At 46.7% G+C, this 27,864-nt stretch overlaps 1 protein-coding gene across 2 annotated transcripts; it reads left to right on the forward strand.

The window, feature by feature from the left end:
* Positions 1 to 1,664: 1,664 nt before the first annotated feature.
* LOC105941594 (F-box/WD repeat-containing protein 12-like) lies at positions 1,665 to 27,536 on the forward strand. Of its 2 annotated transcripts, none has more exons than XM_012925761.2 (10): positions 1,665 to 1,770; positions 5,260 to 5,297; positions 13,988 to 14,151; positions 14,395 to 14,513; positions 15,522 to 15,731; positions 23,226 to 23,291; positions 24,158 to 24,368; positions 25,607 to 25,785; positions 26,165 to 26,292; positions 27,034 to 27,536. In XM_012925761.2, the coding sequence occupies exons 1-10, from the start codon at positions 1,681 to 1,683 to the stop codon at positions 27,140 to 27,142; spliced, it is 1,314 nt and encodes a 437-aa protein (XP_012781215.2). In that variant the 5' UTR covers positions 1,665 to 1,680; the 3' UTR covers positions 27,143 to 27,536. The 2 variants fall into 2 exon arrangements, with proteins under 2 accessions (XP_012781215.2, XP_058528573.1); XM_058672590.1 differs by having other exon boundaries at positions 23,133 to 23,291; positions 27,034 to 27,535.
* Positions 27,537 to 27,864: the final 328 nt, after the last annotated feature.

Here is a 27,864-nt window from a genome sequence, read left to right on the forward strand (position 1 = left end):
TAAAACAACTCATGGGTTGAAGACAATGGGAAATAGAAACAGTGATGTGATCTGACAGGGGACACAGCTGCAACAGTGTTTCGGGGCTCACAGTCCCAGTGACAGTGATGCCTTGGTGGGTGGGGACCTGCTGTGGCCGTGGCCACTCTCCACGCTAGTCCCTCCCTGTCTGCTGCATGATGGCAGGATGGCTCACAAGTAGTTCTTACTTGGATAAGAACTTCAATGAGCATCAGTATCGGCCCATCATGTTACCTACAGAACTCTCCGACTCTCCAAACCCACCTGCTGTGTGAGGAGGAGTGGGGGAGACTCGGGGTCCCACAAAGCTTGGGATGGGTTCACTACATGTGAGCCAGAGCCATATTTGCTGTTTAAGACTTGCTTAATTATTTAAAAGAGTTACTAGGAGAGGGAGGAGGGGGACAGAGATTTCTTCCATCTCCTGGTTTATTCTGCTAATATCCCCAACTGTTGGGGCTGGCTGGTCCAAAGCCAGGAGGCCGGAGCTTCTTCTGGGTCTCCTATTTAGGAGCAGGGGCACACAAACTTGAGCCATCCTCTGCTGCTTTCCCAGGCCATAAAGTGGGAGCTGGATTGAAGTGGAACAGCCAAGACATGAACTGGCATTTATATGGAGGCCAGCACCGTAGGCAGAGGTCATGTCAGCCCCTGTAGGGTATTTAAGATAAATATTTTTCTAGTCACTTTTTTTTCTATGAATGTAAGGGCCTGTTGGACTTTACCCTTTTTGTTGTTGTTGCTAAATAAAATTTTTGTTGCGCTTAAAAAATCCTACTGATGACATTTAATGCTATTGAGAAGGCTAAAAATGACTGTCTCTACCAAAAGTTTCATAAAAGTGGGACCGTGACATACCTCCACCTGCTGCATTCGGCTGACCATAATGGTGCTAGTTTGAGTCTCGGCTGTTCCACTTCTAATCCCACTGCTTGCTCATGTGCCGAGTCAGTTCCAAGAACAGATGACCAGGGTGAGACCAGGGTCAATGCCAAGGCTAGCATAAGAACCAAGGAGAAGACTTGGCTAAGGGCCAGAGCCAAGGTAAGTTATGGTTAAGGGAAAAGGCCTGGAATATAGGTATTGGTAAAAAGTCAGGTTTATGGTTAGGCCATGAGCAGAGTCAAAGCCAGAGCCTTGAAGAAGGCCAATGGAAGGTCCTGTGGAACGTCGAGCGTTAGCACCAGGGGACGGGGCCCTAGACGTCAGGGCTAGGAGGCGCTGCTGCAATGGAAGCAGGGTTAGAAACCAGGCTACTACTGGTAGGTGCTGGCAAGGTCAGCGCAAGGTCAAGCAGGCAGTGTTGGAGAGCAGCCGAGGAAAGGTGCTGCTGTAAGGGGTGGCGGGCAGGCGACCGACCGGAGAAGCCCCATCAGGAAACCGGCAGGAAACCCGGGCGTTAGGAAGGCTGGGGTGGGCCTGCCCACCTCGCGGGGCGGAACTCCGGAGGCAGAGGCGGGGCGTAGGTGCGGAAGCGCAGTGTGCGGGGCGGTGGCCGGCGTGAGGGACGGTGGCCAGCGGGGTGTCCCGAGGGGAGGCCGGCGTGCCCGGCGGGGCGCTGCGGGGCCGAAGCGCGGCGGGCTGGGCTGGGCGTGCCTCAGCTGGGCCCCGCGGGCCTTGGCGCTGAGGGCTGAGGCCCGGTGGAGGCGAGGCGGCGAGATGGAGCCGGCGCTCGGAGCCCACGAGCTGCTGCACGTTTTCTCCTTCCTGGAGGCCCGAGACCTGCTCTGCGCCGCGCAGGTGGACAAGGTGACGCGTTCTGTCCTGGGCGGGTCCAGGGCGGCCGCTTCTCTGCGTCCTCAAGGGTTCCTGTCCGCTAGGGAGGATTCTGGCGGGGGGACTGCAGGGGGCAGGTGACCGCGCCTCCTCAGGAGGTCCCTGGGGGCACAGTCCTTGAGGGAGCCTTGAAGGAGACTCCTGCCCCCCCCCCCCGGGTCTGCCCAGTTTTACCTTTCTTGGACTGTTCTGGAACTACTTTCCTGGTGCTTTGGCTTTGCCAGTTGGGCGGTGATGACCCATCCTCGCCGTAGTGTAGGGGTCGTCGCACGGGTGCTCCCGAGACACCTGCTGACTCATTTAAGCTCTGCTGCTCTTGCCGCAACCCACTGAGGGCCGCAGCAGAGCTGTGTTACCGTGGCTTTCGGATTTGTTTTCTCCTCTTGAATTTACTGCTTCAGAATTTCTTTTTTTCCCCCTTAATTATTTTATTATTCCATGATACAGTTCCACAGGCTCTGGGATTTCCCTTCACCTTTCCCTAACCACCCCCCCTCCCCCGCCAATTTCCCGCGTGTTGTTACAGTAGTATAGCGCTTCACAGTCAGTCCTAAATCCGTCATTCTGCTGTTTAAGTGTATCTTCACACTGCGGGCATGGACAGTGGCAGAGTCCACCATCCTATCGTCAAGATGCATTCAACAGTTTCATTGGGAGTTCATCTTTAATCTGGAAGTAGAGATGCACACTGCATCGTATCCTCACATCTATATGTGATAATTTCTATTACACAGTTAACTATACATCCCCTTAAATGAAAAGCCATGAAACAAAATCAACAACAGAGAGAAAAATAGAAAATTTGCAACATGAAGTTAAATAACATGCTACTGAATGAGTTATGTGTTTTGTGTATTTTTTTTAATCATTGTGCATCTAAAACTATGTATGTATGTGTCCCCTGGACGAGGTTTCCCTTGATGTTTATATTATTTATATTATATATTTATATATAATATATTTAATATATTTATTTATATATTTACTTATATGAATATGTATTTCTCTGTATATCCAATAAAAATAAATAAAATCTTTAAAAATATTATACAGCAGGATAGTGTAGTGGTTGAAGTCCTTGCCTTGCACGCTCCAGGATCCCATATGGTCGCCGGTTCTAATCCCAGTGGCCCTGCTTCCCATCCAGCTCCCTGCTTGTGGCTTGGGAAGGCAGTTGAGGATGGCCCAAGACCTTGGGACCCTGCACCTGCGTGGGAGACTTGGAGGAGTTCCTGGCTCCTGGCTTCAGATTGGCTCAGCTCTGGCCATTGCGCTCGCTTGGGGAGTGAATCATTGGATGGAAGATCTTCCCCTCTGTCTCTCCTCCTCTCTGTATATCTGCCTTTCCAATAAAAGAAAAGGGAAAATAGATGGATCTTTTTACTTGGTTTGATTTTATAAACACAAAATTTTCATCCCAGGTTGTCCAAGAAACTCGGAGCCCTGAGCCAGGGCTGCTGACGTGAGAGCATACTCTCCGAGATGCCTGCTCTCTCTGCAGGACCTGGACAGCCTTATAGTAAGACTCTAGAGAGCTGCCCTCAGTCACTGGGCTGCAGCCTCTGGGGTGACTTAGCTGGCAGGCAGGCCCGTCCCTGAGAGAGGAAGAAGTGTGGTACACTGTCACTAACACCGAGCCTGGTCACTCGAACAAACGCCACAAGTCGAGAGAATGGATGCTTGCAATCAAGCGTTTATTCAGGCGAGCATACACCAAACAGGATGAGGGAAGCCACCAAAAGCACCTCTTAGCTTATCTGTCGTGGAAGCCTGCTGGGCGTTGGCTCTGGTCTGGTGGGAGCCTGCTGCCTTTTGTGAAGGCCCAAGATATTTGGCTCCGGCTTAGTGGGAGCCTGCTGGCTTCTGGTGGAAGCCCAAGGGGGTTTGGCTCCGGTCTAGTGGGAGCCTGCTGGTTTCAAGTGACTGGGACCAAGGCATGGGTTTATATACAATTCAGGGGGTCAAGCCATTAGTTGTTTACAGTGTTTTTGGTTGGTTATTACATGTTTACAACGTATTTCCATTGGTTACTTTCACTTTCATAAACATGTTTACTTATCTCTAATTGGTTATGGCTTATCTATAGGTAACACACTTTGTTTTTTCTTAATTCTGCAAAACATGTTTTTTACACATTTGTCAAAACATATTTTTCTTCTTTTATCGTTTTTACCAAAACTTGTTTTTTTATTTTTTTATTTTTTAATATTCATTTATTCATTAATTACATTGTATTACATGACACAATTTCATAGGTACTGGGATTCTCCCCCCTTCACCCCAACCGTTCCCCCATGGTGAATTCCTTCACCTTGATGCATAACCACAGCTCAAGTTCCGTTGGGATTCCCTTATTACAAGCTCATACCATACAGAGTCCAGCATCCCACTTGTCCAGTCAAGTTCAATGAAAACTTGTTTTTTTAAACATGTTTACTTGTATTAGAGCTTCTAGACAGGAGTGATATGAGAGGTGACTCCTCTTTACCAGTAGTCTAGGAAGATGGAGTCACTTCTGTTCAAAAGTTCCAACATACATACTATATCCATTATTAAGTCACAGCATAATTTACATAAAAGGTCTATTATTGTAGCTATCTCTGGGTCATCAATCTCAGAAGTGTAGTAATATCAAGAATATAATTAAGATTATTGATAATATTACTACCCATATTTCCCATGGCTTCATTTTTATCTATCCCCATTCAAGTATGTATTGATGGAGCAGTGTTGATGTAAGTGGAGGCAAATAAACACTTAAAATCAGACTGTTTCTCTCATACCCAGAACTCTATGCCCCAGGAAACCCTAGTGACTTTCATGCACATATTTTTGCAGGGTAGTTCCTGAAGCAGGGCTAGAATAGTTCTACCCTCTGCGGTTGAGGGGTTGGGAAAGCTGTTCTCATCCCACCCTCTGTGCATCTTTGGGACACCCCTCAGTTGTTGCCTGAATTTACGCCACTGCATCAACTTTCGTACAAGGCCTGCTTCACTGTAGGCAGAGCGAGCCTACTGAACCGTTAATCCTCCTCTGTTCGGAGTTCTCAAGCAGCCTCTCAGTACTTTTGCCATTGGCTTTTGGGAGTTAGTCTAAACCCAGCGCTAGTTGTTTTCCTTCCTCTCCAACTAGCGCTTCTTGTTGTAATTAAGGCAAATTGCTCACTCACCTATTTTACCCTGGATCCTTTGCCCCAGTGTTCTCTTAGACACAACTTACCACCCTTTGTCGCTTTGACACAGTAACCTTTTCTCTGAGGTACAGCTCTTCATCTGCATGGAGTTGATCATTCTCAGGTTTACTCATTTTTGATTGTCCAGTGTTTCCTAGTTTCTCAGGGTGAGCTTTCCTGAGGTCAGTGACTGGGTTTGGTTTAATTCTTCATTCCCTTTCCAGAACCTGACTGGTTGCCAATGGCCTGTGGATTCATCATATACTTTCTTCTCTCCTTCCCTTTTCTAGATGTGGAATGAAGTTGCAAGGACGGAGGAACTATGGAGGTGAGTAAAGGCAAAGCCCAAGATGGTTTCAGAAAGGAGGCTTGGGGTGCTGGGTAACTGGATAAGTATCTTGAACACTGCATTTTGGACTCTCTTGAGTGTAAAAGGGAGAATTGTTGCTTGCCTACCAACAGAAACCTCCTCCCTGGTTAGAGACATAAGATTTTTGTCATGTTAAAATATGAGAGATTTTGTCCATTATTTAGAAGTTTTATATAGAATAGTGTTTCCAGGCTGTGAGAAGGGCGCAACAAGTGAAAGCAGAAGGCTGACAGATGATAAGCAATAGAAATATGATCAAACTACTTTTGTTTTAATTCAGCCTTGGTGTAACATTTTAGCATTATAAGCATGTATGATATTAGAACTTATAAAATGGGAAAAATCAAAGTTGAAAATACAAGTATTTTAATCATTATGTTATTAAAGTTTCTAACTTCTCCACTTGGGAATTTAAAAAAAATGATTCATGTATTTATTTGAAAGTCAGATTTACAGAGAGAGAGAGATCTTCCATCTGCTGATTTACCCCTCAGTTGGCTGTGATAGGATGAGTTAGGCCTAGGCCAGGAGCCGGAAGCTTCATCTGAGTCTTCTCTGTGGGTGCTGTTTTCTACTGCTTTCCCAGGCCACTAGCAGAGAGCTGGATTGGAAGTGGAGCAGCTGGGACGTGAAGTGGTTCCTGTATGGCATAACGGTGTCACTGTGTTACAGTGCCGGGCCTAGAGCCTGTCTTTTTTGTACCAAGATACAACCATCTGAAACTGGAATAGAGAACTGTTGGCTCCCCTGTCTCTTTCTGTCTCTTTCTGAATGTGGTAGTCTTGCCGGCCAACCAGGAGCTCTGTGTAATGGCAGTCACGCCTAATGGAAAACACCTGTCCAGTGCATGTTTCTCACAACATTAGAGAATCCCCATTTTTATTTTCAGGACGTATACACCTTGAGACCCTTGAGAATTCTCGAGCACTAGCCTTGCCATCTTTGTTTCTCAGGATCATATAGCACTGTTGCTTTTTATTCAGTTTTTATGACCAATAATAGTATTAACTAGAAAAACAATCTTAATCTGTTTAGTTTTGAAGTAAAAGAACTTTTATTAAATTCAGTCTTTCCATAATTTGGGGAATGTATTCTAAACCTAATATTTAATTAAGGAAATTGATTTTTCAGTAGAGAAATGAGTAAACATTTGTCTTGACACATGCTTAAAGAATTTTTTTTTCATTAAGAATAACTGAATGAAGTCATGAATTGATCTGAATATTTGGAGAAGCCCTGACAGAGGAACATTTACAATGAAATGAATAGGATCTCAACCCTGGGCTTTCTCTTATTTTTGCAGATAAGCAAGGGAAGGAGTTTTCTATTTCAGTGACTTGTGTGTTTCTATGAGTGGTTCAAAAACATTTGCTATAATGTATCACTTGATCTCCATGTAATGGCACACATAACATTGTGTTCCTTGTGCAAATTGTTCATCTGTCTGCAGGCCATGTCACACATGGGTTTTCAGTCATTTTGCTATGCCTGTAATGTTTAATGATCTTTGTAGCATGAAGTCATCTCTTATGATTGTATCCTTGACCTATGTCCTGGTGAAAACGTTGAGTTTTTTGTTTCCTAATAACGACAGTTGGATTCCAGTGGAGTTGTCAGTTCTGGTCATACCAACAGGTCATTTTGTTGCATCTACTCGACCGCTGAAACAGAATGTTACATCCACCAGTGACAGTCACAACCAAGTTTTATTATAAATGAGAGGCAAGGCAACTGACTGACTGACCAACCAGCCAGTTTGGACCAAAACCCCTTACCAGAGTGCGGCCCGAGCAGTACAATTACAAAGTTTTTATAGGGGCAGTTTGACACAGCTTAAAGGGGGTACGATTTACAATAGTTCGAAAGGTGAGTGAGAAAGGGTCATGCATTCCTTGCTTATCTCGGCTTGCCAGCCCCTGCCTGCTCTCCTCAGGTCTGGATTCCAACCTTGGAGCCACCTGTGACAACCAGACCCCCCAATCTTGAATTATCTAGGGGTTAATAAGTCTGGGGCCTTGATTTATGGGGGTTGGGGGCCATTGGCACTAAAGGTCACGTTGGCCATTAGGCCTGCAAACTCACACAGTTTCTTAGCCAAGCAAGCAAAGCAGAAATTACAAAAGCGAAAAGTATTGCAGGTAGCAGCAAGCCGTGTTTATTCCATTTTGTTTTCAACTCTACACTACAGGTTTCTGATGGCAGGCCTGTCGCAGGTGCCTGCCTTGTCCAGAAACTCTCCAGACCTGTGGAAATTTTCTTGGACACGGCAAATAAACTTGGCCAATTGTGTCATGTGCCTTTAGAAAATAATTTTAGTTGAAAATGCAGCAAGTTACTATTTAGTTTTTTTTTTTTTTTAACTCAAAAGTCAGATTTACGAGAGAAGCAGAGACAGAGAAAGATCGTTTGTCTGTTGATTCCCTACCCAAGTAGCCGCAATGGCCGGAGCTGAGCCAGTGCTTAGCCAGGAGCCTCTTCCAGGTCTTCCATACAGGTACAGGATCCCCAGGCTTTGGGCTGTCCTCTGCTGCTTTCCCAGGCCACAGGCAGGGAGCTGGATGGGAAGTGGGGCAGACAGGACATGAACTGGTGCCCATATGGGATTCTGGCGCATGCAAGAAGAAGACTTAAGCCACTAGGCTACCGTGCCAGTCCCAAGTTACTATTTTAAAGGCTTAACGACCTTTTAAATTCTGTCGTTTCTTTAGCATACTAAGTGTCAGCTTTTTGGTTTGAAGTAAAATTTCACCTGATTGCTCTTTTTTAAGGTATGTAATTTCTGTTGCATCTAAATATATTTTTAAAAATTGCTATCTGTGGAAAGTTTTGGTGCCGAGGTACTTTTTTTTCGTCATTTTATTATTCTGTTTCAGAGGCATTATGCACATTTACTTTAGTCATATGCATACTTTGATCTAGATAACATTCATTTTTTTCTGTCAAATCATTTGGTTTTCTCATCTCTTTGGAGTATTGGTCACAGTTCTCGTAGTGGGTGAATGTGTAAAGGCTTTAAACATAGAAATACATTTCATTCCCATACATATAAAAATGTACCATCTCCTCTCTTATTTCTTCTATTATTTATTCTCACATGGTTTAGATTGATACATAGTTATTAGGAATAGTTCCCAGAACTGGCATTGTGGCTTAACACATTAAGCAACTACCTGCAATGTTTCCATCCCATTTGGGTTCCAGTTGAAATCCCGACATTGCCTGCTGTGCCACCTTGATTATTGTCTTAGCCAGCAGCTGAGAGTTTCTTGAAAGAACAGCTGTATCTAATTCACCTTAGGGCCTATGAATTAGGTTGGTGTTTATTAAATTGTTTATAGGAGTCATGAATTACTGTTTTATTCTCAACAACCTCACTGGAAAGGTGCTATCAAAGAATTGACAGCAGTCACTGGAATTTGAGACTGCAGGGCCTTAGGAATGGGCATGTAGCCCCCTGGTTTACAGTTAACAGGCCTCGCTCCCATATTGGAGTGACTGGGTTGGGTTCCCAGCGATGGTGCCCAACTCCAGCTTCCTACTAATGCAGATCCTGAGAAGCCTGAAATAATTAGATCCCTGCTCTGCACGTGGGAGATCTGGACTGCAGGCCTGTCTCCTGGCATCAGCCCCAGCCAACAAGGTCCTTTACGGAGCGAACATATTCTCCGTTCCTCTCTGCATTTCCAATAAATAAAAAAAATTTTTTTTGAAACAATGCAAAATCTCAGGAAAAAAAAATGGAATAATAGCCTCTGAAAATGTTCTCCTTAATAACTGATACAAAATCAGCTTTTTCTGTTTTTGTTTGTATATACATTTGTTTGAAAGGCAGAGTTACAGAGATATCATTCATCTACTGGTTTCCTCCCCACTTAGTTGTAACAGCCAGCCGTTATGCCAGGTGGGCAAGGAGTGTGCAACTCCATCCATGTTTCTCACATGGATAGCAGGGACCCAAACACGTGGGCCATCTGCCGCTGCCTCCCTGAACTATCCAGGGAGCTGGATCAGAAGTGGAACACTCATGTGGGATGTGTGTTGCTGAGTTGTGGCTTAACTTGTGTCACAATACTGCTCTAAGCTGTTTTTGAACTTTAGAAATAACTGAAGTCTTACAGTGTTCTGGGATGTGTTTATTCATGAAAAACAGTGGAGTCTTAGGATGACCCTGTTCCCATAATCCCCATACAGCTCTGTTAGCCTTGGCTATCAAGTGAAAACTGGAACCTGGTGTCACTGTCGAGTGAATTAATGGGCTTAGAGATCCTTGCAAGCCTCATTCCCAGAACCGTCATTTTTGTTAAATTTTTCTTTTCTTCTTTCTCTCGCTAAGATTATTTGTTTTTATTGGAAGGACAGATTTACAGAGAGAAGGAGGTATAAAGATCTATCTGTTGGCTCACTCCCCAAGTGGCTGCAATGGCTGGAGCTGAGCTGATCCAAACCTAGAAGCCAAGAGCTTCTTCCGGGTCTCCCACATGGGTGCAAGGTCCCAAGGCTTTGGGCCTTCCTCAACTGCTTTCCCAGGCCACAAGCAGGAAGCTGGATGGGAGGTGGAGCAGCTGGGACAAGAACAGGTGCCCATAAGGAATCCTGGCACACGCAAGGCAAGGATTTAGCCACTGAGCTATCACTCCGGCTCCCAGAACTGTCATTATTTGACCTGTTTGGTATATCCTTTAAGACCCCAGTTGCTGGGCCCGGCGGCATGGCCTAGCAGCTGAAGTCCTCGTCTTGAACGCCCCGGGATCCCATATGGGCACTGGTTCTGGTCCCGGCAGTTCCACCTCCCATCCAGCTCCCTGCTTGTGGCCTGGGAAAGCAGTTGAGGACGGCCCAAAGCTTTGGGACCCTGCACCCGCGTGGGAGACCCGGAAGAGGTTCCAGGTTCCCAGCATCGGATTGGCGCACACCGACCCATTGCGGCTCACTTGGGGAGTGAATCATTAGATGGAAGATCTTCCTCTCTGTCTCTCCTCCTCTCTGTATATCCTGCTTTCCAATAATAATAAATCTTAAAAAAAAAAAAGACCCCAGTTGCAAGATTATCTTTAATTGAATAGACGTAGGAGTTTACCCAGTGTAAAATAGGAGGAAAAAAGCAAAAAACAAAAAAACCAAAACCCCCCAAAAGAACAAAAACTCCCAAACATGTGGACATTTAGGGCTATCTAAGTTTCTGACTCCCTAGTCTGATAAATAACAGGCAAATAGGACAACCAAAAATACATTTTTTACATTTAAAATATTTAATTTTGTTTTATGATATAATTCCATAGACTCTGGGGTTACCCGTGCCCTTCCCCAAGGTCCCACCCCTCCCAACAACCAAAAATATTGGACAGAGAGACTGGGGAAAGAAATGTCTTTCAGGGCATTACAAGAGTATACTCTGTCATATCTGTAAGTCTCGAAGGTTGAATGCATGCCCAGCAAGAGTGTGCAGGTTGAGGAGAGATCCTAGAACGTCCCGGGTTATTATATCCTGCTGACCTTTAAGCTTCATACCAGCAGACAGTGAAGGATTCGGTGCATTCGTTCACCATCCTGCACAGCGCTTCCTGAAAGACTGGGAAATGTACTTGAGGAAATCTCTGTCAGTTGTTAGCACGAATCAGATTGAACAGAAATTTCAATGGCTATTCATTACACCGAATCCAAAGTTTGCAGAACTAGTTCAGAAACAAAGCAGCAAACACCAGAAGTTAGCCAGGGGACCTGATTTCTAGAGTTGCCACATTTTATTATTTAAAATGTTCTGTTTTCAATAAAAATGATGAGACATGCAAGAAATTATTTTAGAATAAAGAACACAAAAGAAACACAGAAACCAATAGAAAGTGCTCTGAGGAAGCTCAGGCTTTGGGCAGGGTGGACAGAGGCTTGTAACAGCTGCTTCAAACATGTTGAAAGAACTAACTGGAACGATTGTAAAGAACAATAGGGAAATGGAACAATGTCTTAACCAGGAGAATGGCAAAGAAATAGAAATCATTACAAATGTATAGAAGCTTGAGTGAAGGGTGTACAGCAAATGAAGAATTCTGTGGAAGGCTTAATAGCAGGGAGAAGACAGAATCTGTCAATTTGAAAATAGTTAAGATTATCCAGCATGGGCCATACATGAATAAAATGAATAAAGAAATGTGAATAGTGCCTAGGGGACATGTTGGGACCATAGACATGCCATTATTGCATAATATGAGTCCCAGGATCAGAGGTGAAGAGGAGAAGGAAGAAAAATATTTGAATAAGTAATGACTGAAAACTTCCCAGTTTTGTTAAAACAGTTTTGTTATAACTTCCCAGTTTTGTTAATTTATGCATTCTGAAGTTCACTGGACTGCGAACTAAAGTGAAACTCAAGAGATAAATACTCTAATATATACAATATTCTATGTGACAAAGTATACTGAAAGCAGAGACTCACAAGCTAGGGGAACTCCGAATGAGTGGTTCATTTCTTATCCAAAACCATGGAGCCTAGACGATGATGAGATGACCTTTTTATGTTCCTGAAAGAAAAAGACTATCACCAAGAATTCTGTATATAGAGGACTTGCTCTATAAGAAGTGCTAAAAATAGTCTACAAGAAACAGCACGAGTTTGGAAGGCGTTGTGATGCAGGTTAAGCTTCAGCTTGGGACACATTATCCCATACACTTGAACTTGGTGTATCAGTTCAAGTCCTGGCTACTGCACTTCCAAGCTAGCTTCCTATGAATGTGCCTGGGGAGGCAGCAGATTGGGTCTGTGCCACTCATGTGAGAGTGCTGGGGTTCCTGGTTCTTGGCTCTGGCCCGGCTGTTGGGCACATTTGGAGAATGAGGCAGAAGATGAAAATTTTCTCTGTCTTTGTCAGTCTGCCTTTCAAATCAATCAGTCATTCCGTTAACCATTAATCTAACGCAAGTGAAGAACTGAAGAGCACCAATAGAGATGGGTGTTTGACACAGCAGTTAAGATGCTGCTGGATCAGCCCATGTTAGAATCCCAGTGTCCAGGTCCTGGCTCTTCTTCTGACCCAGGTTCCCACAGGAATGCACCTGGGAGGCAAAAGATGATGGTTCAAGTGGGTGAGTCCCTGCTCCTGTGTGGGAGACCAGGATTGAAATCTTAGCTGCTTGCTTCAGTCTGGCTTTGCTCTGGCTGTCTCTTCTTTGTAAAAATCTGTCTTCCAAATTTTTTTAAAAAGCCAATATTTTAAAAAAATGTAACTGAAAGAATATTTTTAGAAAGAATTACAAAAGAATTAAAATAGTATACTAGAGCATGTTGAATTCAAAGGAAGGCAGTCAGGGGCCAGTGCTGTGGCCCAGCAGGGTAAACAGATATTCATCATACCAGGATCTCATATTGGAGTGCACATTCAAGTCCTGACTGTTCCACTTCTGATCCAGCTTCCTGCTGATGTGTCTGGGAAGACAACATAAAATGGCCAAGGATGGTCTTTACCATCCAAGTGGGAGATCTGGGTGGGGTAACAGGGTCTTTGCCTCTGCCTGGCCCAACCCATTCTCTGATCTCTCAATTTGGTCTTTCCAATGAAAAATAATTTTTTTCTTTTCTTAAAGATTTATTTCTTTTTATTTTAAAGATTTATTTATTCTTATTGGAAGGGCAGATTTACAGAGGAAGGAGATATAGAGAAAGATCTTCCATGTGCTGGTTTATTCCCCAGGTGGCTGCAGTGGCCGGAGCAGAGCCATCTCCTGTGCAGGTGCAGGGTCCCAAGGCTTTGGGCCATCTTCTACTGCTTCCCCAGGTCACAAGCCTGGAAGGGAAGTGGAACAGCTGGGGCATGAACTGGCACCCAGATGGGATCCCGGCACTTGTAAGAGGAAGATTTTAGCCATTGAGCCATCGTGCCAGGACTGAAAATAAATAAATCTTAAAGAAAAAAAAAAAAAGAATTCTGAACAAAAGTGTTGTTAAAAAAGAAGACTGCTTATCCAAGTCAATCTCTCAAGATGGCACATCAACTATAAATATAGGAATATGTGCCCTGAGTAACAAGGCAGCAGAATACATGAAGGGCTGACAGCAATGGAGAAATGGGCAACTAAATAGCTACATTCAGGGACTTAAAAGTGTGTTCTTACATCTCAGTTGCATACTTTGTTTTAAGTTTTTTTTTTTTTTAATTTTCAGGTTAACATGTAGCACATATTTCTCAGGAAAGAGTAAGATAGTTCAGCTCAGGTACACACCGATTGAATCCACGGATTAGCATTTGTTTCCTTACCTTGAGATTTAGAGCCTCCCAGCTCCTCTCTTCCCCTGCTTCATACAGTGGATAATACAGAATTGGACTGCAGTTACACCACTGTGCAGGTTGTGTGACTTTGTCTAAGTTGTGTAACTTCTCTCTGCTTTTGTGTCCTTGTGGAGAATGGAGGTGAGGTCCTACTTCACAGGGTTGATTGTATCCAAAGAGCATTTCACTGACATGGAGTGAGCACTCCTTCAGTATCAGCTTCTCACTTCTTCCATTTTACAGGAGAGGAAGTTGAGACCTTTGTTGGCAAACCAAGCTGTTGTAGGTTTCACAGCCAATAACTTATAAGGTTAGGAGTCAAAGTGAGGCCTGTTGGCTCCAAAATCCATGATTGCTGTTATCCAGCCTAAGCTGTGGGTGTGTTTTCAGGCAGCTGTGTTGCAGACGCTGGTCATCCTTCAAGGCCTCTGGGATAGTTCCAGGCACACAAACATGGAAAGAGTATTATCTCTGCCGATCCGAGCTGGAATTCCGAATGGAGTCTGGGCGGCCAGGGAAGGACTTCGTCTGCACAGCACTTGCTGGCCACATAGGTATGAGCAGGTGATGTAATGGCCACATCCAGTGCCACTGGCTGAGTTCTGTGGATTTGGCATGTCAGCCGGTCACTGGACATGTGCCGGGCAGTGGGTGCATATTTGCTGTCCACGTTGTCTGCGTGCATGAATGCCCATTGTGCTCCTGAGCCAGGAAGAGAGGAGTGGTTTTCCTGCCTCCACTGTGCCATGCTGAGTGTTCAAATCCCAAGCCTTCTGTGTATGTGCTTTGTGTTGCAGGATCTATAGATGGCCTGGCCTACATCTCAACCAATGAGTGCCGATTTGATGGGAGGGAGAAGTCTGTGGTTTGCTCTGTGTCCTCAGACTCCACTGTTCGTGCCTGGGATTTACGTGAGGTGAGCTGGCCCCAAAACGGGAAGGAGAAGGTGAGACTGTTTCGGTTCTTCATCTCAGGCCGTTTGTCTTTATGATTCCTTTAACAATCGTGGAGAGCTGCTGAAGTGAGTGAAAGGATGAGAAATCCAGTTTTAAGAGGCCACCCTGCCTGGTCACGCAGGAATCAAGCGAGGGACAGATCACGTTTGAAGCATATGACTGACCTCCATGACACATTCTTGGCTTCCCGCCGTACTGCTTTGGGCGGGCAGACTTTGTCCACTGTGTCTTGTGGGGCTGTGTTGCTGTATTTCAGGGAGGGCAGTTGTGCTCTTCCTTGCACCTCTGTTGTGAGCCTGGTTGGGCTTTTGTCTGAAGCCTCTCCATTGTGTGATCCTCTCCACTGGTGCTGGTGTGTGGGGTGGTTTAGCTCGGATGATTAGAACTTGTAGTCACCATGTTCATCTGCTCCAGATACTGCACCTGACAGGCATCAGGATGACTTGGGATTTCCTGCTCAAGTGGCAGACTCCTAAACATGGTTCGTTCTTTGGGTTACTTGACAGGAATTTTGATTTATAACCAGTCCCATGCACATGGCATGCCGGTGTTGCACCTGCCACTACCCCTCCAGTAGAACCCAGGTAACTACTGGAGGTACTTCAGGCACAGTGCGACAGGAATGCTGTGCTCACACCCACAGCGGGTTTGGCTGCCCAGCTGTCACAGGGTGACTCCTGCCCTGACACTGAGTGCTGTGCTCACACCTGCAGTGGGTTTGGCTGCCGAGCCCTCACAGGGTAATTCCTACCTTGTCACTGTCTTTGATGTGACTAGGACACTTTGTCCCTCTATTGTTGTTCTTACTGTGGCTGCAGGGTGGGGTCACATCCTTGATATATACTGTGGGACCTGGCACAGAGTGGGCATAGGTAGATGTGTGTTGGTAGAACACACAGAACTAATGTGTGTTCACAGAATAAATGGAGCCCCATGTCAGTACCTTACACACATTTTGTCGTCTCCAGGGCAAGGAGATCTGGTGCAGCCCTTGTCAGCCCACTGCTCTGGTGAATTTGGTAACTTACCCTCAGCTGCAGCTGGTTGTCACGGTGGACGAGCAGGGATTGATTAAAGCCTGGGAAGCGGAGACAGGGCGGGAGCGGGCCTCCTTCTGTCTGCCCACCTCTTCTTCTGCGCTGGAGGCCTGCAACCATCCAGAAGGCCCCTTCCTGCTGGTGAGTGAGTGGCTCTCAGGAGCCCTGGCTGGGCTTGACCACCTTCTAGGATCTGGACGCTGTGGCCATGACCACCGTGAGCTAAGCCCCCTCCCAGGCAGACTGTGCCTCTCCTGTTGAGTTCCTCGAGGCCCTTCCTTGCCCACCATGGCAGTGTGAACTCCTGTCTCGACTCTTGGTTTTGCACTTGGTGGCAGCAGGTCTTCAGGGCCTCTGCCTTCCTTCCATGCTGAGGTCCAGCGCTGCGGGCTTCCAGCACTGTTGCTCCTATGCTGCTGCGCTCCTTTCTCCAGACCTTGGCTTACCTGCAGTTTCTCTGTGCTGTGCTCTTATTCTTTATTCCTGTTTTTCAATCCCTTGTTAAGGCTGTCCTCAGGAATGTGAGCCTTTGCCCACAACAAGAAGGTCTCCAGTGGCTGGGCCATTTTGTTAAGAGGTGGTTCTTAGGCCTTGGAGAGCATTTGGCCAGGGAAGAATCTAATGATGCATTTATAACAGGTCAAGGGCGTGGTTGTCAGCTGGAGATACGATCAGGAATGGGGAAGAGGTATTGGAGGTACCGGGAGGCTGGTTTTTCCAAATAAAAAGCTGAACATTCATCCAGGAAGAATTTAATAGTCAAACCAAATGAGTCTTGTAAAGGAGAGGAAGTTTAGCAAAAACACTAAAGATGCAGTGAAACATTTTCCTCCGGATGTAATTGGGCATATGTAAAGTAATAAACAGAAATTTAAGCAAGATACATATAACAGTTTAACAGAACCTGATAATCTAATTCCTTTTCAGTTTTTATCATATCCTTCTTTAAGTTTATCTTTCCATCATGGACTCCTAAGGAAATTAACCAACATGTGGATATTACAGTTGGGTGTTAGATTTTTAAGATATCTATAAATTCTCTATAATGCGGTCTGGAAGATCCTTTATGATGCTCGTGTTTCAGATGTACACATTTTTAAAAAATATTTTAATTTTTATTTGAAGGGCAGATTTACAAACAGGACACAGAGAGAGGTCTTCCACCTGCTGGTTCATTCCTCAAATGGCCGCAGTGTTTGGGGCTGAGCTGATCCAAAGTTGGGAGCCAGGAACTTTTTCCAGGTTTCCTGTGTGGCTGCAGGAGCCAAAGGACTTCAGCTACCCTCTGCTGCTTTCCCAGGCCTTTGGCAGCTGTATAGGAAGTGAAGCAGACGGGACTAGAGCCTAGTAGGGGGGCCTTCGCAGTCCCCTGACTGGGGCCATCCCCACCACCCCATGAGTTTCGCATGTGCTGGTTGGGGGCTGCAGTTTAGTCTGGTACAGCCCCCTCACCTTGGCATTTACCAGTGGGTGCTGAATTTGGCCCATCCCGAATTCCAACTCACACTGGTGTGGGGGCTACAGCCTAGCCCAGCCCTGCCAGCCCCCAATCCTGGCCCTCATGTGGACTGGCTGGTATTGCGCCCTGGCCCAGCCTGACCCACACTCCATTCTGGCACTCAAATTCACCAGTTGGTGATTTGGGCTGACCCAGCCTGGCCTGCCCCCGACCTGCACCAAATGTATGCTAATGGGTACCATATTTGACCTGGTCTGGGCTTTTCTCTGTCTTGGTTCTTGCACTCACCTGCAAGGGGCGTGTCCTGACAGAGGAGTTCCCCAGGCTTCTCCATCCGAATCTCTCCCAATGCCAGATCTCGCACACACTGGTGGGTCAGTCGGCCAGCCCTACTTAGCCACCTCCTGTCCTAGCAGGAAAAGTGGCCTTTCCTCATTGGCCCTCACCCATTCCGGTTCTTGTTGGGTGCTACAGCCTAACCAAGCCTGATCCATACCCAGACACAGCTTACACATGACACAGTGGGAGCAGAGACTTGGCCCAGCCTGTCCTATACCTACCCTGGTTCTCTTGAGTACTAGTGGGTGCTAGAGTCTAGCCCAGTCTGGCGCATCCCATACCCGGCCTAACACATGCCGAGGGATTCTGCAGCTATATCCCGACCAGACCGCAGCTACAAGCCTGGCCCTCGCATTCTTCAGTGGGGATCACAAATGGCCAGTGCCTCCCCTTTGCTCCCCAGCCAGGCCTGCTTCTCCCAGATTTTATGCATTCCAGTGGTTGCTCTGACCTGACCTGGCATAACCCCCATTCATCTTAGCCTTTCCTTTGGATGCTGTAACCTGACCTGGCCTAGCCATCCCCCAGTCTCAACTCTCACTGGTGGGTGCTGCAACCTGGCCCTGCTCAGTCTGCTCCCATCTCCGGCTCATGTGAACCAGTAGGTGTGATACCCTAGCCCAGCAAGACCTACACTCCAGCCTGGTTTCTGCATTTGTCAGTTAGCTAAGATCTGTTAGGCCTTGCTAGGTCTGCCCCCTTCTAAAACCAACCTACACACTTGCCAAAGGGTGGGGCTACCTTGCCCAGCTTGCCTGACCCCTAGGTCTGGAACACGTGCTCACCAGTGGGAACTATGGCCCAGTAGGGCAGTCTCCCAGTTTTCCACTCAGCCCACTCCCAGACCCAGATCTCACATGCTCCAGTAGGTGCTAGGACCTTGCCCAGCATAGCCTGCTCCTCCATCTTGGCTTTTGTATGAGCAGGTGGATGTTGTGGGCCGGCCTGCTCTGTAGCTTCTTTTAGCATGCACATGCAGGTGCTGCAGTTTGGACCCGCACAGCCTAATCTCATTTCCAGTACCTGTGAGTGTTGGCAGGTTCCATGTTCACTCAGTTCAGCTAGTCACCACCCCAATTCTTGAGCTAACCAGCGGGACTTGTATTTCCATAGGGTTGAGCCCACTTATTCCCCACAGAATCTACCCCCAGGCCTGGTTCTCTTGTGTGTTGCTTAGTGTCATGGCCCTGCCTAGTGTGATCCATCCCCTGTTCCAACACTCAGTCAGGTGTTTGGATCTAGCTCTGCTAGGCAGGCCTCCAGCCATAGCTTTCGTGTGGTATGTCATGTGATGGTCAATGATGCTCTGCACTAACAAACCCATCTCAGGACTCCCATGTGGGCTGATGAATCAGTCTGACCCATACAGACCTTCAATTCTCTCCTCTCTATACCACAAGGTCTCCGTCCCCTTACTTACCACCCAGTACAGTGGCCCTGTTGTTAGGTGTCCCTCAGGGTTCATTTCTCACTTTCACATATGGTGTCCATATCCATGGATGTTCAGAGGCAATGTTTCATCACCCCCAAGTCTCCAGAACTCATTGGCAGGCAGCCAGTGGGCAAAGTCTGGCTCCCAAAGGGCGCACTGGCCATGCTTGTAAGAAAGATGGTGCCAGTTCCTTAAAGAGCAGCGGAGGGGTGGGGTGGGGTGGGCTTCTTCCTCTGGTCTTTAGCCAAGATTGGCCAATGAAGTGGAGTTCCACTCCGCATGTCCAACCTCTGGAATAAAGATGGTGCTGGCTGCTTAAAAAGCAGCCGAGGGGGGAGGGTTATATGTTGCAGTCCAACTTGGCCTGTTCTGGCCTGTGCCCCATCCTGGGTCTTGCTCATTCCAGTGCATGCTCTAGAGTGACCCAGTCTGGCCCATACCCAGACCCAGCTTACACATATTCTGATGGATGCTGTAGCCCAGCCTGGCCTGGCCTGCCCCTAGATGCAGCTCTTGTGCTCCCCAATGTGAGCTTAGCCTATTGGTGGAGTTCTCCAAGTTCCTTTACCAGGCCTGCTCCCAGCCCTGGATCTCATACATATGCTGGTGGGTTCAGTAACCCTGTTTGGCATGGTCTGCCCTCAGTCCTGGCCTTTTCATATGCCGGCGGGTGCTGTATTCTGGCCCTGCCTGGCCTTCTCCTAGCCCCTGCGAATGTCAGGTGGACTCCTGGCTCATGGGTTCTGTGGTCCAGTCTGGTGTGATCCATCTCCACCCCCAGCTCTCTGCACAAATCAGCAGGTACTACAGTCCCACAGGGATGAGCCTACTGGTCCCCTACATGGTTTGCCCCCAGGTCTCACATTCTGGTGGGTACTACAGCCCAGCCTGATATGGCCTACCGCTTGTTCTGACAGTTGTAGGTGGGTTCTGTGGTATTACCCAGGCAGGCATGTCCCCCAGTTCCAGCTTTTACATGCATGAGTGGTCAGTGGGTGATGTGATTTAGCTCAGCCCAGGTCTCCCACATAGGTGGGTGCCAGACCTGACCCAGACATGCCTTCAGATTTCCCCCTGTAAACTACTGTGCACTTAAGAAACCAAATGTAAAATAAAAGTGGTTTCATAAATCAGAGATGCCAAGGCAGGAGAAGGTCCAGAATCAAGAAAAGATACCCAGGGTCAGAATTGTGGCACAGTGGATAAGCTGCCACTTGTGTTATCAGCACTCCACATCAGTATACTGGTTCAAGTCCCAGCTGCTCTGCCTCCAATCCAGCTTCCTGCTAATGTGTCGGAAAAGACAGTAGAATATGACCCAAGTATTTGGGTTTGTACCGCCCATGTAGGGGACTAAGTTCTTGTGGGCATTTTAGGAGTGAATCAGCAGATGGAAAATCCGTGTGTCTCCCTCTCTCTCTCTTTATTTCTCTACCTTTCAAATAAGTAAATAATTCTTTTTTTTAAAGACACTGATTTGATTTATTTAAACAGTTGTATGCATCTGGACCATAAACTTATAAAGCTAAGATACACGAAACTTTGTGAGAAAAACTATCTTATTTAGGAAAGGATTTCTATCAGAGCGTAGAAAGCAGGAATCTGCTAGAAAATCTGGTCAAGTATGAGTAGTCAATTCCTCGAAAAAACACAGATGTCCAATACTACATGAAAGTGTGAAACCTAACTGGCCATCAAGAAAGAGACATTAAAAGCAGACTTTGTGAGGCTAGCATTGTGGCACTGCAGGCTAAACCACCATTTGGGATGCTCCCATTGTGTATTGGAGTGCCGGTACAAGTCCTGCCTGCTTCGTGCTTACTATCTAGCTCTGTGCTAACCTGCCTGGGAAGGCAGTGAGTCCTGGCCCACGTGCTTGGGTCTTTGCCGCCCCCATGGGACATGCGGGGAGAGTTCTGGGCTCCTCATTGTAGCCTGGCCTAGCTCCAGCTGTTGAAGCCATTGGAGAAGCCAGCTAGAGGTCAGAAGAGCTTTGGATTTCAAAAGAGAAGGAGAGCAGGAGCAAGAGAGAAAGAATGAAAGGAGGGAGAGAAGAAAGAAGAAAAGAGAAAATAAAAAATTATATACATTTATAAATATATATTTTATATATATATTGAAGAGAGCACACATTTTGAAAAATCTGTTACTTCCTGTCTACTTGAAAGCTAGTAACTAGAGCAGTGGGAGAGGGGCGGGAGATGGTAGAGGTCTTCCACTTGAGGCTCACTACCCTAAAGCTCACTTTTGGTCAGGCCAAAGCCAGAAATTGGGAAAGCTGAATGCAGAAAACCCATGCTTTTGAGCTGCTATCTGTATTCTCCCAGATGCATTATCAGGAAACCAGATGAGAAACAGCAGCAAGACCTGAACTGCACTCCCAGGGTAGGTGGGTGTCCCAGCAGCTGATGACCCGCACTCCCAGTGTAGGTGGGTGTCCCAGCTGATGACCCGCATTCCCAGGGTAGGTGGGTGTCCCAGCTGGTGGGCTGACCTGCTTTGGCACACCTCCACACCTGTTCTGAGAGCACATGTGTAAGCAATCAATGTAAGTTAGATGAAAAGAAGTAAATTGTTTCATACATAGTAGAATGGGGATGTATTTGAAAGTTTTACAAAACCTACTATTGCTTTTCTGTTGTTAAGAGTTTTGACGCTGTTTGGCCTCACTGCTAGTTTTTGGATCCTCCCACGGAGAAACATTGACATCTGTGCAGAGCTGTATGCAGAGGAGCTTCCTGGTGCAATGAGCATTTGTGATAAAATTTATAAATAATGCATGTAAAAAGTCAAAAGAAGGCATTTCCTGATACGGAACATTTCCTAAGGAGCACGTTAAATCCAGAATATCACACACAAGACAGAACAGCCTGTGGTGCCACGGCTCTTTGGACAGCAAGGGTGCGGGAGGGTCGTGCTGGCTGCTGCGGGGCCAGTGCTCGGGGCTGCTGCTCTGAAGACGTGCATGTTGCTGGAACATGCTCATTTTCTGCCCATGTATTTGAAGAAATACTCTAAGAGATTATCTAAATATTGCTAACAAGCGCTGCCCGTGAGCGGGCAGCGAGCTCTCTTTACAGGCATTTCAAGACCATGAGCATTCCTTCAGGCTTTCTGTTCTCATGTTAGGGTGTTATTTTGGTTCATTTCTTTTGTCTGTCAATTTTTAACTGATACATAAAGACTGCCTTTATGGGATACCATGTGTAAATGCATTGTTTAATGTTCAAATAAAGGTGAACATAGTTATTTTTCCAAACATTTATCATCTCTGAATAATAAAGACATCCAGATTCTCCAGTCGAGCCACTCTGTCTCCCCCTCTCTGTATGTACGTAAAGATGTTCCAAAGAGTTTATGAAGAATGAAATTGAATTTGTGTAATTTGCTGAAAAAAGTTTTGAAATCTGTGAAGATTTTTTTTTTTAGATTTTATTTATTTGAAAGGCAGAGTCACACAGAGAGGGAGAGCTAGAGATCCTCCATCGACATCGATTCCCTGTCTAAATGACCACAGGGCCGGGGCTGGGCCAGGCTGAAGGTAGAACCTCCATGCCACGTGGGTCTCCCAATGAGTGGCATATGCCCAAGTATGTCAGCCGTCTTCTGTTTCCCCAGGTACATGAGCAGGAACTTGATCAGAAGTGAGGCATCTGAACCCACCCCAGTGGGATACACACCATGTGGGATACCAGCATGGCAGGGAGTGGCCTAATTTACAGTGCTGTGGTGCTGGTTCCCATGAATATTTATTTATTTTTATTGTTATTGAGAAGTCAGATATACAGAGAGAAGGAGAGACAGAGAGGAAGCTCTTCTGTCCACTGATTCACTCCCCAACTGGTCGCAATGACTGGAGCTGAGCCATTTTTTTAAGCTGGGCTGATCCGAAGCCGGGAGCCAGGAGCTTTTCCGGGCCTCCCACGGGGGTGCAGGGTCCCAAGGCTTTGGGCCGTCCTTGACTGCTTTCCCAGGCCACAAGCAGGGAGCTAGATGGGAAGCAGGGCCACTGGGATATGAACCGGCATCCATATGGGATTCTGGCGCGTGCAAGGTGAGGACTCTAGCTGCTAGGCTACCACACTGGGCCCCCATGAATAGTTTATTAATAGCATGCATGTTGTGAACTTTTCTAAGATCCCTTATATGTCTGGATTTCAGATTTTTGGTACCAAAATGATCTTTCGATTACATTTTCCAAGAACTTTTTGCATCTCCTCATACACACAGTACATTATTATTTATAGGCAGCCCTTCTTCCCCATGTTACATGGAACCTGATAATCACCAGTTGGGTTGTTTCCTGTCACAGGCAGCCTGTGCTGAGGGGAACCTCTACACTCTGATGCTGCCTCAACTGCAGCTGGTCTCCAGCGTGACTGCATTTCCCAACAGTCCCGTGCAGCTCCTGTGCTCTCCTGACTGCCAGTGGGTGTTTGCATCAACCCAGAATTCAGACCTTGACCCGAAGGTCAGTGCTTTGTGAGCCTTTCTCCTTGGAGCCTGGCTTCCTGGGAGGAGGCAAAGGCTCTGGACTCCAGGGATTGTGAGATGTGGACTCAAGGCAGCTGCTTGGGCAGGACCATGTGCACAGCCTGGCAGGTGTAGCCTGCGTGAGTGTTGCTCACCGTGAGTCGCATTCTGTCCCTTGCCCAGGTCTGTTCACACTAGCAGAGTCCACTCCTGGGACCCAGCTCATGCCCCCACAGCCTATGCTTTTTGGCTGTGAATTGGTTGAGTAGGGCTCCATTTTGAACAGTTTGGGGCTATCAGAGGATCTTGGTGGAACCTCTCAGGAACTGCTTGAGAGTGTCTGAAAGTAAGAAGGGGGGTGGGCAGGTCAGGTGCAGAGAAGACCCTGGTGGCACGGAAGGTGCATCCGCTGATACAGAAGGAAGTGGTGCAGCTGGGCTGTGTTACTTGTATTGCATTTGTGAGTGGGTGCCCCATCCTCTGCCTGCCCGGGAGTCAGAGTTCTGACTCCATGTAGGCACATACACCTGTTCATGTGCAGGAGGTGAGCTGCCTGATTGGCCACAGGAAGCAGACTGCTGGCCGTAGTAAAAGAAGGCGGTCAGAGCAAAGGAGAGTGGCAGGGCTGGAAGGGCTGAGAGCTTCACGTCTGCAGCTGAGGCGTGAGTGGTCAAGGAAGAGCAGCCGAGTGCAGGGAGGCCACAGGTCGGGTCTGATCTGGCAAGAATGTGCAGCTGGCCTGGGCCGCCCCACAAGACCCGGGAGATGCGTGTGGGCGTGAGAAGCAGTGCTGCTGTGTGCTTGGGAGCTGCCGTGTGCTTGGCTCTGGGAAGCCGTGTGACTGTGTAGGGGTGTCTTCCCCAGGTGTTCCACACAGCCTCTCTGCTGTACCCATTGGACGATGAGACTCCCGTCTTTACCACCTTCTCCAGCTGCGTGAGACCCCAAGCCTGCTGGGCTCCTGCTGAAGCGGCCAGGTTGATTGTCATGCACCCAGATGGCAATAGCATGCAGCTGGTTATCACCACCTATGAGCTAAGGGCCAAGAAGTGCAAGAAAAAAGTGGACATTGTGGGTAAGGGTCCCTGTGCTGATCCCAGCAGGTCAGCAGGTGTGTCCCCACCATTGCAGGATGACACCTTGCAAAGTTCCCTTTGGGAAATACTCAGGTGATGGTAGAGTGGCCTCCTGTTGTGATCTGATGCACTGGTTGAGTGGTGGCGCACTTGGTTTGCGTTTGGCACCCTGTGTGGCCCTGGCATTCAGACAGTCTTAGCCTGTCCTCTCCTGACTTCTCTTTCTGCCTGCGTCTACTCTGATTGCCTTTCCTACATGAAAGGCCCTCTGTTTCCCAGGCATTGCTTTACTCCCCCAAGCCTTCCTTATGATTCTACCATGTTTTCTTTTGTATTATGCCCATTTGTTTTCATGTCCATAATTTGACCAACATTTTTACTTTGAGTTTCCTGGCAGCTGAGGGAAAATGGAAAAAAAAAAAAAAAAGATGTGTAACACATCCTGTGACTGATATGGGAAAACATGGAATCTTCACAAGGACTTTTTTTTTTTTGGTAAAAAGGAATCCTATGCAGTACAAAGGACAATTTCCTCAGCAATAATTTTGAGCAGATGTCATAAATGTCACATAGATGTCTTGTGGCCATTTCTTACATGACCTAGACATAAATGGGAGGAAGCATAGAAGGAAGAGAGTCCCATTTCTTAATAGTACAAGTTGCTATCCCTGTCCCAAAATAGTTATAACTGGAAGTGTTTTGGCTCTTGGAGTTTTCCACTTTGATTTTGGAATGTTTATATAATGTACCGTGAGTTATATTAGGATGGGACTTAAGAATAAACAGAAAATTAATTTGTTCCATGTATGTTTTAAACCTATGGCCTAATAATAATCCCATAATAACTTTAATTAGTAAGTGCTTTAAGTAATTTTGTATGTGTTAATCCATCAGAGGTCAAGCGTGGCATTTTCTGCTTGTGCCATCATCACGTTGACGCAGTCTTAGACTTTGGATATTTGGGTTAGAGATAGTCGACCTGTACTCTGGGTTGTATGTTGTGCTAGTCACTTCCACACAGGCATCACACTGAGTCTTTCCTGCTCCTTGTAAGTGAGGCATAAGCAGCAGTATTTTTGAGCTGCTGACTGGGGGACTTGGTAGAAGAATTGCATGGATTAGGATCGAATGCAATTCTAACTGCAAAGCTGTTTCTTTTTTTCAGTGTACCACATGTCTTAGGTGAGGCCTATGTCGGTATCAGGGAAACCAACCTGTTTTTTTTAATTTCAAAAAGTACAACAGATTGCCAGTTTCCTGCTGCCAGATACCATAAAGCCTCCGAACCTCATGAAGAGCCATGGCTCTCAGGTGCTGCTGCTGGTCTCGGGACTGCAGCTGGTGCTGTTCACCATCCACGGCCTGCAGCTGGCAGCCTTCCAGGACCACCAGAGGCCCATCACGTCTGTGTGGGTGGTGAGTACCTGCCCCTGCCAAGTTGTAGATCCCACCTTTGGTAGTCTACCCCTTGGTATTTTTCTCTTTGAAGACTTGTTTATTTGAAAATCAGAGTGACAGAAAAAGGAGACAGAGAAAGAGGTCTTCCATCCACTGGTTCACTCTCCAAGCAGCTGCAATAGCCAGGATTGGTCCAGGATGTAGTTGGGAGCCCATACTTTCCATCCAGGTCTCACTCTTGGGTGGCAAGGGCCCAAGTACTTGGGCCATCTTGTGCTGCTTTCCCAGGTATATTGGCAGGGAGCTGTGTCAGTAGAGGACTCTGTAGTATGGGATGCCTGTGTTCCAAGTGGTTTAACCTGCCACATCATGCCGGCCCTCTTGACTTCATTTCCAGGACCCAAGCCGAGTAATCACCTCATCGCTTGATCTCTCTTTGCGCGTCTATGTGTGGAATAAGGAGAAGAAGTTCCCAGTCCTCAAGAGCTGTTATCACTTGCTTGGGGGATCTCACAGATGGGCCAGGTAATTGTTTCTGTTCTTCCTTACTTTGCCTATAAAATGGCTTTGCATGGCATCCTCAAAAAGCATTTTATAAGGAAATATTGCAAAGCTGTTAAAGAATCTGGAGACTTAGATAGACCCAGTTAATGGGCTTGAGGCAAATCACGGGTCACATTCTGTTCCCTGTTAGGAAACCAGATTGCTAACCAAAGCTGTGCATCATATACATGACTTTCTGTAGTGTGCCAACTACCTCATACAACTGGCATTGCACATGTTTTGCAGATGAAAACGAACATACAGATATGTGTGCTTTACCAAAAGTTCCTTAGAGATGGCAGCCAGGCCTGGGCTAGGCCCTGACTCTGACTTTGTGGAAAACAAGTGTACCTGTCCAGCTCATGTAGTTCATCTCCTTCATAGAAGAAGTAATCTGACTCGTAGGAATTGACAATTCTAAATTGTGGGGCGATAGCTTAGAATTGCTGAGATGAGACCAGTCCCCCTCCTCCTCTCTCAGAATTTCCTAGCGTGTCTGGAATCACTGTGACTCAAGCAGGCACTGTCAGGAAGAACCGGAACCACTGTTCCCACCAAAGGGTGACAGCACTTGTTAACTGTTGCAGAATAAAGGCCGAGTGAAGGCGAGGTACAATGGCAGCTGATGGGGGAAGCGGAGCCCCATCTTCATGGCAAGGCCTTTACCTCTTACGGGTTTGCCTTTGCTCACGTTAACACCCAGCCTGCCCCTTCTCTTTGCAGTGGGTATATGCATGTGGAAAGTGACAGCAGGAGTATCGTAGGCGTAGAAGCCAGAAGCGTTGGAACAAGTGTTCTGAGGTCCTTCTGCTTCAGAGTGGAGCGTGGCTGAGATGACTGCACCACATCCAAGATATTTTCACTTTGGTAAAGAGCTTGTAGACATACAAAGACTGAATGGGTTATGGCATCAGTACTGGGAAAGGAATTAGAAATGCCTAGATGTCGACTGTGTCCCAGGCACTGGCAATGGCTTTACTCTTGAATTCTGTCAGCAAGCCAGTGAAACAGGTGCTATTATTCCTGCTTTTTCCACAAGGAACAGGAAACACAGAATGAGAGAAGTAGCCTGTTAGTAGCCCATCTGCCAGCTGCTGAGCATCTTGCACAAGACCATGCAGACAGTAAGAGACAGAGAATGGGTAACTTTAAGTCTGTGGGTACTGAAAAGTGCACATTTAATGTACTGGGATTATAATGTTTTTTTGTTGTTGTTGTCAAATTATGTAGTTAAATACATATTTTTCTCTAATCTGTCTTCCGTGCTTTTATTCACATTAACGCATAGTTCTTGCTGCAGCATTGGTAACTATGGTACTGCTTCATGACTTAAGGTCTGCCATTCTTGCTTTTTGCGTCAATGGCACTGCCTGGAATTGGTCAGCATAGATACTTTGCTTGGGCTAATGAGAATTTCAAAATTCTTAGTTGTAAGCCACTAAAGCCGACATTGACCAATTAAAACCAAAACAGGAGTTTCTTGAAAGAAAACAGGAGCAGCCAGTGGATCATTTGGAAGGCTGGAGAAATGGGGAGGGTCAAGGGCAAGCAGGC

Source organism: Ochotona princeps, chromosome 14 (assembly GCF_030435755.1).
Source record: "Ochotona princeps isolate mOchPri1 chromosome 14, mOchPri1.hap1, whole genome shotgun sequence".
NCBI classification, from domain to species: Eukaryota; Metazoa; Chordata; class Mammalia; order Lagomorpha; family Ochotonidae; genus Ochotona; species Ochotona princeps.